At 46.2% G+C, this 11,716-nt stretch overlaps 1 protein-coding gene across 3 annotated transcripts in view; it reads left to right on the top strand.

The window, feature by feature from the left end:
* The window catches only part of CD38 (CD38 molecule), a 60,979-nt gene that overhangs the window by 33,607 nt on the left and 15,656 nt on the right, over positions 1-11,716 (top strand). For all 3 annotated transcript variants that reach the window (XM_042936851.1, XM_042936850.1, XM_042936852.1), the window contains exons 2-3: positions 5,382-5,511; positions 8,281-8,416. In XM_042936851.1, coding sequence (XP_042792785.1) covers positions 5,382-5,511; positions 8,281-8,416 — 266 coding nt within the window. The remainder of the gene's footprint in view (positions 1-5,381; positions 5,512-8,280; positions 8,417-11,716) is intronic.

Genomic DNA, 11,716 nt, shown 5'->3' with positions numbered 1-11,716 from the left:
GCTTGGATAATCCGTTGTTAAATTTTTTCTTTTAATGTTTATTTATTTCTGAGACAGAGAGGGACAGAGCCTGAGGGGGGAGTGGCAGAGAGAGAGGGAGACATAGAATCCGAAGCAGGCTCCAGGCTCCGAGCTGTCAGCACAGAGCCCGACGCAGGGCTCGACCTCGCAAACTGCGAGATCATGACCTGAGCCGAAGTCGGTCGCTCAACCGACTGAGCCACCCAGGCACCCCTTGGATAATCCATTTTTATCGTAAACCAACAATACAGAAAAATATGAGGTGAAAGTGGAAATTTGCCTTTATTTTTCTTCCAAGAGACAACCCCAATTACCAGTTTGGTGTGCATCTTTTTCCTGTTTTCTAGAAGGTGAGGTCTCCTTTCATCACTTACCATAAAATAAACATCCCCCAAGTGATTCCAAGCTCTGTATAAATACGTTGTTCAAAGGCTGCTTTGTTTTCCGCTGAGCAGAGACACCTTTTGACGCCATTCCCTTCTGTTGGCTACACAGCTCTAATCTCTGGAACCCATCAAAGGCAGCGAAGCCAGAAAGGGGGCACATAGAAACCCCGGGCGGTTACAAATATAGATAGATTTTGCATGCCACAACAACAGGGGAGCCCACAAAGAAAAATCATTTTCAAAAAAGAAGACTGCTTAACATTTAATCAAGGAGTTTTTGTTTTTGTTGTGTGGTTTTAAATCCCGTGCCTATCCTCTGTAGTAGAGAATTAGAAAATGTTCCACTATTTATTGTGTTTTCAAGTTTTAGTGCCTTGGGCAAAAGTCACCGGTGCTTTGATTGTAATTAGTTCTGGTCTTTCTCTGCCCTCAACCATCATCTGAGTGCCTTGAGGATAGCTCTGTGCCTGGTGGGAGGCTCTCGGTAGGACCCCGGGAAGTATTTGTGGAAGGAAAGAGTGGGTGATGAAGCAGCCCAAGTGTCCACAGTGGGTAAACGGATACCCAGAATGACGTGTAAGCCTACAGTGGAATGTTGTTGAGCCTTTGAAAGGGCAGGGGATTCTGACACCTGCTACAACACGGGTAAGCTGTGAGGACATTGCACTAAGTGAAATCAGCCGGTGATGGAAAGACAGGTACCCACAGTAGTCAAATTCACTGAGATAGAAAGTGGCAGTGCAGTTCCCCTGGGAGGAAGGGGGAAGGGGAGGCTTCTGAAAAATTCTCAGTTCTACTCTTTCCACCTTTGCCATTCTGACTTGGTTGGCCTGGAGTCGGTCTTTTCCGAAGCTCTCGGGTGATGGTCAAGTGTGGCCAGAGCTGAGAGCCACAGGACCCGATGACTTCCCACAGTCTGATCCGGGCACAGACAGCTCTTGGGAATAGCCCTGGGGCTCACAGTCTCTATCCCAGGCAGCAGGGCTGCCTGGAAGTAGCACCATTGTGGAATGGAGAGCCATTTTTAATGCAAAAAACAAAACAAAACAAAACAAAACAACAACTTCCAGAAATGGCTTTTCCTTCCATGCTGCTTCTTCAATTTTTTTATGTTGTTTTTATCTTATATTTGAGAGAGAGAGATCAACAGAATGTCAGCAGGGGAGGAGCAGAGAGATGGAGACAGAACCTGAAGCCGCCTCCAGGCTTCAAGCTGTGAGCGCGGAGCCCGACGTGGGGCTCGAACCCATGAGCAGTGAGATCGTGACCTGAGGTGAAGTCAGCCGCTCAACCGACTGAGCCACCCAGGGGCCCCCCATGCCGCCTCTTCAGTCAGAGGCGCACCTCCATCTCTGTTGGACACAGACGTTCCCGAGGCCACCTGTTTCTTATAACCGGCCAATTTACTCGGAGCAGCTTGGCTTGGCTATCATTTGATCTGATGGAACGGTGCTCTACCCCGGGGAACAAACATGAACACGGGGGATTCTTGCAAAGAAGCCACACTAATGAACTTGAGGCTCCTTTCCGCATTGACGTCTATAAATGAGTACTGCAGACACCTCCCTATAGTGCCATCCCAACGCCTTTTTAATTCTATATATGTATTTATGCCGATCAAAACGGTGACTGGCACATCCAGGGTGCAATGTTTACTTTTGAGTTTAAGGATAAAAAGAAACTTCAGGGGCTCCTGGGGGGCTCAGTCACTTAAGCATCTGACTCTTGATTTCAGCTCAGGTCATGATCTCAAGGTCGTGAGATCGAGCCCCACATTGGGATCCGTGCTGAGACTCGGACCCTGCTTGGGATTTTCTCCCTCCCTCTCTCTCTGCGCCTCCCTGCGCTTGTGTTCTCTCTATCTCTCAAAATAAAGAAATAACACATTAAAAAAAAAAAGTAGCTTCATAAAGCTTGACCCCAGACTTCTGATTGCTCCTCCTCATTTTCTCTCAGTTGTGGACACAAGGAGGCTGTGATCTCTGAGACAGAGAAAGGGAAGGCAGTTAAATCATAAGCTCTTCTCACGTCTGTTTCAGCTTATGTTCTAGAACTCTGCTCCTTCTAGACAAGGAGCTCCGTTAAATTATTATCAACCTGGGGATCCTTGAGCCCAGAAGGTAGTGTCTCCTGAGCTGGGGGTCTACATACCTAAGAAACATAAAAATAATTTTAGAGGTTCGTGAGTTCTCCCGGAGGCTCCATCAAATCTTTGGTGATTACATAACACGTTCATAAAAACATCTGGTAAACAGTGGGTTCTCGGTGCACATTCATTTCTCTTTCCTGCCAGATTTTTTTTTTTTTTTTGTAGTGGAAAATTCTCTTGCTCTTCATCTCAGGGAGACATCTCTCCCCCTCCAGCCTTTGTCTGCCCCCAGTTCTGCAGATGCTGGTAGAAGAATTGTATGAGGGAGTTGGAATCCGGAACAGGACATTGTTGAGAAGGCCACTGAATTAAATTAATGGAAGTAAAACATGATCCCCCAAAGTGACATAGCCACCAAACACTTTTTCTCTAAACTTGCCATGATGGTGCCCCATACGTTTTGATTGACATTGAAGTACATAATGCAATAACCCGTTTTCTTTGAAATGTGCAGTGTATGAAGAAAGCCAGTGTATGGTTTCCTGGCCCAGCTTTGGAAGGCAAGCCATGAGGCAGTTGAAATGTCCTGTACAGACTGGGGAGTAGAGGGATCTCGGCTTGAAAGAGCCCTCCACGAAGCCTGCAGGTGTTGTGTGTGAGCTCAGCGAATTCTCTCGAACCTCCCATGAGTGAAGTGATATTACCTCCCTTTCACAGATGGGGAAACTGAGGCTGGAGCGCTTTTCTAGCCTGCCTTCCAAGGCAACGCTGTAGTAGGGTGGTGGGAGCCTGACCTTCAGGGTCACACAGACTCGGGACCTGTCCCGGCTTTCCCACTCACTCATCCTGTGACCTCTGACCGGTTCTATAACTTTGCAGCCTTCAAGTTTCCTCATCAGTAAAATGGGACAACGGTAGGATCTCCCTGTGACCAAGGCCCTTTCTTCTCTAGAATCGAAGTAGTGATTTTAGCTCTGCAATGGCCATCAAGGTGAAAGATTGCTTCTCACCTTCCTTTGCAGCTAGGTGTGGCCTGTGATAACATCTTAGCAAATGAGATGAGAGCAAATAGAACATCTTCTAAGAGCCTGTCCTTAAGAAGCAGCCCACGTGCCCACTGCTGCTGCTGCTGCTTTCCCCTCCTCTAACTTCTTTCTCTTCCTCTTTCTTTTCCTTAATCTTTCCTGTTGGCTGGAATGTAGTCATGATGGCTGGAACTGAAGTAGTCATTTTGGACTGAGCAGATGGGTCTCTGATATGTGCAATGTCATAGAAATCCCAGATACTGGCCTTGAGCTTGAGATATGAGCAAGAAATAAAATTCTCTGTTGCGTCCCTGCAATTTTAGGTCTTACTAAGTTGAATCAAATACTGATACATTTGCTCAGAGAAATGATAGGAGATTAGATGAGATATGTATGTGAAATATATATTAAGCCCCCAATAAATGCTACCTTTTGTTGTCATTGTTTATTACTACTACTACTACGAAATTATTATTATTATTATTGCCTCAGCCCACCCAGCTACCGGATGACTGATCTGGAATTCTGTCCTGTGGCTTTTGCATATCAAAGCCATTACATTTTACAGGCTGATTCTTACTATGAGTGGAAGATCAAGGAGACAATCATATTGCCTGCGGACAAGGGGATGGGCAGTACTGTTACCCTCTGGGTTGGGTTTGCACCCTAATCTGACCCCAAGGGGCCGGGTGTTCTCACCATCCCAGGTACAGGACATACTAACTCTGTGTGCCCTTCCGGGCCCTGTGAGGATGAGCCCCATTCCTAAGTTGGCCCAGGAGGTATATGGGCCACGCCTGCCTCTATGGGCTGCAGATGACTGCTCACAGCCAGCAAGGTCTGAGCAAGGCGCCCGAAAAGAAAGACAGGAAATATTATTGCTGATGTTGCGTGAACCTTTATTCTGTACTGGGCAGTGTGCCGAAAGGATTTACCATGTGTTTTATTTAAGCCCCCAAAGGTTGGGGTTTATCCTGATCGTGATACCTGAGCGCTCCCAGGGGAGACCCACCTCTTTGTCCCGAGGAAATGATGGGTTTCTGTGCACCTGCTAACAGGAACACAAGGGATGTCAGGTGCTGTCTTCTTAGCCCCTCTCTGTGCCCCCATCCCTCCTCCCTCCGCTCTTTCCCACCCACCTGCCTCCTCATGGCTGGGGGCTGTCTGGAGGGGACGAGGAGTCCGAATTCTATTTCAGAGACTTCTGTCTTTAGGGCCAGCTCAGAATTTTCTAGTGGTGGCTCAAAAAAAAAAAAAAAAAAATCAGATGAGACCACTCTCATGCTTAAAATGATCCAATGGCTTGCCAGTAATTAGAGTAAAATTTGAGATCATTTCTTTGGTCCAAAAGACCTAAGTGATCTACCGCCTGATTATTTTTCTGACCTGATTTCTTACCACTCTTTTCCTTATTCCTTTCTGTGGCAGCTGTGTATTTCAGGGTCTTTGTCCTTGTAGTAGCCTCCGTCTGGAATGTTCTCCTTCTCATCATTCAGTCTTAGCTTAAATGATCTTTCAGGGACACCTGTCCTGACCAGCCTCCCTAACCTGGTCATTGTATCCTGCTGTCGCCCCCCCCCCCCTTGATTTTCTGAATACTTGGAATAGTCCGTACTGATTTTGTTAACTTATTTGCTTGTTTGATTACTGTCTGTGTCTCTAACCGGAGAAGCAGCTCTGGGAGAGGCAGGGACGTTGCAGGGTGGGGAGGATAACGGTCATCTCTTAAAAAATGCTGTCCGGATGTGCGTGAAGTTCTAGGCATGCAGCCCGTGCTTCGTAAATGACACGTGCCCAGGTAATTATGTTCAAAACCTAACCTTTCATGTTTTGTTTTGTTTTCCGTGTTTTGTCTCACAGACATAAAGATTGCCAAAAGATAGGGAAGGCATTCACAAATGCATTTCTTTCTAAGGATCCTTGCGGCAGCACGGAACAGGACTATCAGCCATTGATGGAGCTGACGAATCAAACTGTACCTTGTGACAAGGTAACGGGATAGAGTTATTGATTTTTTTTAAAGTTTATTTATTTATTTATTTAGAGAACCAGCAGGGGAGGGGCAGGGGGGGTGGACAGAGGATCTGAGGTGGGCTCTGTGCTGACAGCCCCTGATATGGGGCCCAGACTCATGAACTGTGAGATCATGAGTCAAAGTCAGATGCTTAACTGACTGAGCCACCCAGGCACCCCGAATTATTGATTTTTAAAACTGAGGATAAAAAAAGGGTTCCTGGGTGGCTCAGTCAGTTTAACATCCAACTCTCGATCTCAGCTCAGGTCGTGATCTCAGGGTTCATGAGATTGACCCCGCATCAGGCTCTGTGCTGTCAGCTTGGGATTCTCTCACTTCCTCTCTCTGCTGCTTACTTGTGCGTGCACTCTTTCTCTCAAAATAAATAAACTGCAAAAAACAAAACAAAACAAAAAACAGGGGGCGCCTGGGTGGCTCAGTTGGTTAAGCGTCCAACTTCGGCTCAGGTCATGATCTCGCGGTTTGTGAGTTCGAGCCCTGCGTCGGGCTCTGTGCTGACAGCTTGCTCAGAGCCTGGAGCCTGCTCCGGATTCTGTCTCCCTTTCTCTCTGCCTCTGCGCTGCTCACATTCTGTCTCTGTCTCTCTCAAAAATAAACATTAAAAAAAACCCAACAAAACAAAACAGGATAAAAGCCAAAGGAAGAGACCACAGGACCAAATTTTGGCCAGGATGAGGGAGGAGAAAAATCTGGAGGTTAGGGTGTATGCGTGGTTGGCCGAGATGGCGTCTGTGGAGATTTTGTGGCACCTGGATATCATCTGGATTTGGGACATGTGAGGAAGGAAATTAAGAGAGAACCGGGGACAGGGAAAGTGGAAGGAGACGTGACCAAAAATCAGGCAAAGCAAACCTGTGGGAAACCCAACCAACCCAAACAAAAAGGACCCGACTTTATATAACTGCGAAACTCTCCCTTGACCTCTGACGATGATGATGATAATTCATAGCCACCCTGCAGAATAAACAAGTCAAGAGTCAACACCCCCATTTTACCGGTGAGAACACTGAGACTTGGTGAGGTTAGGCGGTCAGTGACTGCTCACGTTTGGTGGCCTTGAAAGTGACCAGTTGAAATGTTGGTAGCCTGGGATTTGGAGCCAGAGAGGCCTGGGGTTTATACATAGACTGTACTGGAACAAGTGTGGAATGGCGTACATCTTTCCTCAAGTCAGCATTTAAGGTGAAAATTCAGTGCGCCCCAAATCATCTTTGTGTAGCCTCCGAGCCAGGCACCTATTATAGCCTCTCATCCCCTCGGTGGAGAGCTAGGGTTATTCCAGAGAGCCGGCCAGGTGCACCGACACGGGGCGTACAGAAGAGCTGCTTGGCAAATAACCCCAAGGATCCCTAACTTGGCAACAGACCCGGGACTAAGCACTTTTTATTTGCAATTGTCTCATTTCATCTCACATCTCGGGTTCCTTACAGTCACTATCGATACCATTTTACAGATGGGGAAACTGAGGTTTCGTGATGCTCTGGCTGCCCAGGGTCAGACAGCTGTAAGTAGTGACGCTGGTTTCACAGGGCACGTGCCTCTGGGGCCCACGCTTCAAACCACGCCCTCCACGCCCTCCTATCGGGAAGGAGTAGAGGGGCACCTGGGTGGCTCAGTAGGTTGAGCCTGGGACTCTGGATTTTGGCTCAGGTCATGATCGCATGATCCATGAGATAGAGCCCGAGTTGGGTTCTGTGCTAACAGTGTGGAGTCTGCTTGTGATTCTCTCCCCCCCCCCTTTCTTTCTCTCTGCCCCTCACCCCCTCACAAAATAAAGAGATAAACTTAAAAAAAAAAAAAGAAGGTGCCATTTGCAACTATGTGGATGGAACTGGAGGGTGTGATGCTAAGTGAAATTAGTCAGAGAAAGACAAATATCATAGCACTTCACTCATATGAGGACTTAAAGATACGAAACAGATGAACATAAGGGAAGGGAAGCAAAAAGAATAGAGAAACAAGGAGGGAGACAAAAGCATTAAGATATTCTTAAATACGGAGAACAAATAGAGTGTTACTGGAGGGGTTGTGGGAGGGGGGAGGGGCTAAATGTGTTAAGGGCATTAAGGAATCTACTCCTGAAATCATTGTTGCACTGTATGCTAACTAACTTGGATGTAAATTAAAAAAAAAATAAGTAAAAATTAAGAAAAATTAATTTAAAACTAAAAAAAAAAAAAAGGGAATAGATCCATGGTCTGAAGATTGTTCTGGTATTTGACCTTTACAAGGGACCCTAAAAAAATTTACTGTATTTGTTCTTTCCTTTCTCTCCTTTTTCTTTGTGGGAATAGGAAAGATTTGGGGAAGGAAACAGGGTTCTGGAGCCCTTTAAGAACCCAAGAGCACTTCTCCCAGAAAATAGCACGTAGACACAATTGTTTTGCAGATGACTTTAGGAATTTCCTAATGTCTCCTCCAGATGTGCTCTAGTTCTGTGTTTATTGTAAGATTCTCATCCGTGGCTTTCAGACTTTTTTTCACTGCCACCAAAAATAATAATGTGACCTACAAAATGCACACACACACACACACACACACACACCCTCCATCCATGGACACAGAACACAGTGATGCACTCAGCAACGCTCACTTTTACTCTAGGGGTTTTACTCTGGTCTTTTCTATCTTTCTCTCATTTAAAAAGATGTGGATTTTGTTTTTGTTTTTGCTTTTTGACTCACTGAATTACTCTCAATAACAGGTTGTGTTTTTCTTTCCTAGACCCTCCTTTGGAGCAAAACAAATGAGCTGGTGCACGAATACGCATGGGTCCAGCGGGAGCTGTTCACCCTCGAGAACACACTGCTGGGTTACATGGCGGACGGCCTCAGGTGGTGTGGAGACCTAGGCTCTTCTGGTGAGGGTCTGGGCTGTCTGGCATTGCAGGGAGTGCAGGGCGAAGGAGCCCTGGGCTCTGCCAGGTGCATTGGTGTGGTGAGGAGCCACAGGTACCTGCCCTGATGCCATCTACACACTTAACGATAATTCAGGTTCCCGTAAAATAGCGTTCCTTAGATCAATTCAGCCTTCTAGAAAAAAACTGATTTGCGAGGTTGGGCCCGTCTGTGCTCCCTGATCTGTCCACTCTGAGAGCAAGGGTAGCCTGCTTCTGAACTGGAGGTGTTTGCTCTCTGTGAGGGCATTATTCGGGACTAGAGAATGGCAGAGCAGGCTGAGGCCTGAGAGGGAGCCAGGCCACAGCCCTTGTTCCACGGAATGGCCACGGCAGCAGGTGGATGGGCTCCTCCGTGTCTCAGGCCAGTGCGTGGCTCTGCTGTCATTGTTCAGAGGTCGCCTTATCTTGCCCAGAAAGACCCAGAATGCTTCACTGTGGGGAGGTGCTTTCTACCCAGAAAACTCTATCGAGCCCGTTTTTACTTCTTTGTGTTTTTCTTTCTCTTTTTATTTATACGGTGGATATTTTTATTTTATGTTGTTTTATTCTTTTTTTTTTTAATGTTTATTTATTTTTGGGAGAGAGAGGGAAGGAGAGAGAGAGAGACAGAGGGCGAGCAGGGGAGGGGCAGAGAGAGAGAGGGAGACACAGGATCCGAAGCAGGCTCCGGGCTCCGAGCTGACAGCACACAGCCCGACGTGAACTCACAGACCGGAGCACAAGATCATGACCTGAGCCAAGTTCGACCCTTACCTGACTGAGCCACCCAGATGCCCCATCTATATTATTTTGTTCTTATTTTTATTGCTTTTGACTGTTTTAAAAAAACTTATTATGGTAGCTTCTTCTTCCCAGGTTTACATTATTTCCAATTATAAAAAGGCTGCATGCTTATTTGCCAAGTACTTATTTGCCAAGTACAGAAGTGTTTAAAGAGTGAAGGTCACCTTGTACCTTCTCCAGTCCTCCATTTCCATGTTATTTCCCGAAGGGGACTGTCGTCAACAGTTCGGTAAGAATCCTTCCACACATGGCCCCGTGCTCACATAAACACATGTGTTAAAAAGTACGCATACACAATCTGCAAGTTTGCTTTATTCGTTTAGAATTAGTAGATAGAAATTACAGCCATATTTTTTCAAAAGCCCTCATGTATCTCCTCTGTACTGTAATTTATTTAACCCAATCTCCAATTGATGGACATTTAGGTTGTTTTTAGATGTTGTTGCTTAGCAACTGTTGCTTCTGTGCACAACAGACACTCACATGCTTACACACACCCACACTGGCTCACACCCAGGGCTCACATACAGCTGCGTGCTTGTGGAAGCACTTTGGACAGATACATTTCTACAAATGAGATTTCAGTGCTGAATACACTGTGGTAGAAACAGATACATTTGTCATTCAAAAGGAGATCACCATTTACACTCTCATCAGAATCTGTTACATTACTTATTCACCCATACCCTTGCCAACACTGGATGTTCGCACTTATGAAAATGCTCTTGCCAATTTGATAAAGAAATAATACCTCGGCTTATTTTGCACTTTGGTTGCGAGGCCAATCGTGTTTATATATTTCATGGTAGATATTTCTATTTCTTTTATAAACTGCCTGTTCATATATCTTGATGATTTTTATTGGATGCCTGTTCATATATCTTGACTATTTTTGTTAGTTCTATATAAATTAATAGTAGTAGCTAGTACTTATTGGGTACTTACAAAATCCCAGCCTTTGTGCTACATGCTATGTGAGTATCCACTCAGTGAGTCCTTCCTTACAGCCCCAGGAGGTCCCGTGATGATCCTATTTTACAGATGAGAAGCCTGAGGCTGAGGGCTGTTATATGATTTTCCCGTTAGTAAGTGCTCCCTGAGCACTAACTCCCTGAGTTAGTAAGTGGCAGGGCTGGGAGCGAACCCAGGCTTCCTGGCTGGAGCCCTTGTGTCTTAACTGTGTGTCATCTCACCTCTTCTCTGGAGTACTGGTGGAAAGCCTATTTTTGTCAGTTTGTATTTTTCTTTTAATGCTGTTTGTATTCTGTCTTCTGCTGTACAGAAAGGCAGTGAATCTGCCGACCCTTTCCTATTTGGCTGCTGGGCTTCAAGTCGAGGTTAGATTTTCCTCCGTCTAGATTGGGGACTCTTCATGTGTGTTCGTTCCATTGTCATCAACATTTTTGCCCCTGTTGAGAGATGATTCAAATTTAATTTTGAATGATAATTTAGTAATTATTTACGTCTGTGCATGGAAATGTTTCCTTTTTTATTTGTGTGATTTTGTTTTTAAAGCATACTCCCCCCCCCTTTTATTGCTTATTCTTAAGAGAGAGAGAGAGAGAGAGAGAGAGAATGTGCGTGCACGAGCTCGGCTAGGGGTGGGGCAGAGAGGGAGACACAGAATCCGAAGCAGGCTCCAGGCTCCGAGCTGGCAGCACAGAGCCTAATGCAGGGCTTAAACTCAGGAATCATGAGATCATGACCTGAGCCAAAGTCAGATGCTTAACCAAGTGAGCCACACAGGCACCCCCACGCATGTACTGCCCCTTCTAAAATGGATACCACTCGGGCGCCAGGGTGACTCAATCAGATCAGCATGCCGACTTTGGCTCAGGTCATGATCTCATGGTTCACGAGCCTGAGCCCTGCATTGGGCTCTGTGCTGATTGCTCAGAGCCTGGAGCCTGCTTCGGATTCTTTGTCTCCCTCTCTCTCTGCTTCTGCCCCCCACCCCCACCCCCGTACTCTGTCTCTATCTCAAAAACAAATAAACATTAAAAAAAAAAAAGAGATACCACTCCTATTGGACTAGGACCCACCCACACTAATGACCTCATCTTAACCGATTATATCAGCAAAGACCCTTTTTCCAAACAAGGTCACGTTCCCAGGTACTGAGGGGTTAAGTCTTTAACATATCTTTTGAGGGGACAAAATTTAACTCATCACGGGAGGAGGTAGAAAGACGGCTGCTTCTCTAGGGTCAGCTGTACACATATCCACAGAGGAAACTGCTGCCCCATGCCTGCCTTTTGGGACAGAAGAAAGTTCCAGGGCCTCTCGTCATGCACCTGCCCTGCCTGCTTGATAATTCAGAATGGAAGTCAGACGGCTGCAGATTCTGCCCTCATTCTCACTCTGCCCTCCTGTCCCGTATCCAGTCAGTCACCAACGTGTTTGCCTTTTCTATCGCCATTTCTGCTGCCTGAGTCCAGCACTCGAACGCACCCTGCTTTCTTGGTGGGACTGTTGTAA

The sequence above is a fragment of the Panthera leo genome, chromosome B1 (genome assembly GCF_018350215.1).
Source record: "Panthera leo isolate Ple1 chromosome B1, P.leo_Ple1_pat1.1, whole genome shotgun sequence".
Lineage (NCBI taxonomy): Eukaryota > Metazoa > Chordata > Mammalia > Carnivora > Felidae > Panthera > Panthera leo.
This window is presented reverse-complemented; position numbering and strand designations above follow the sequence as displayed.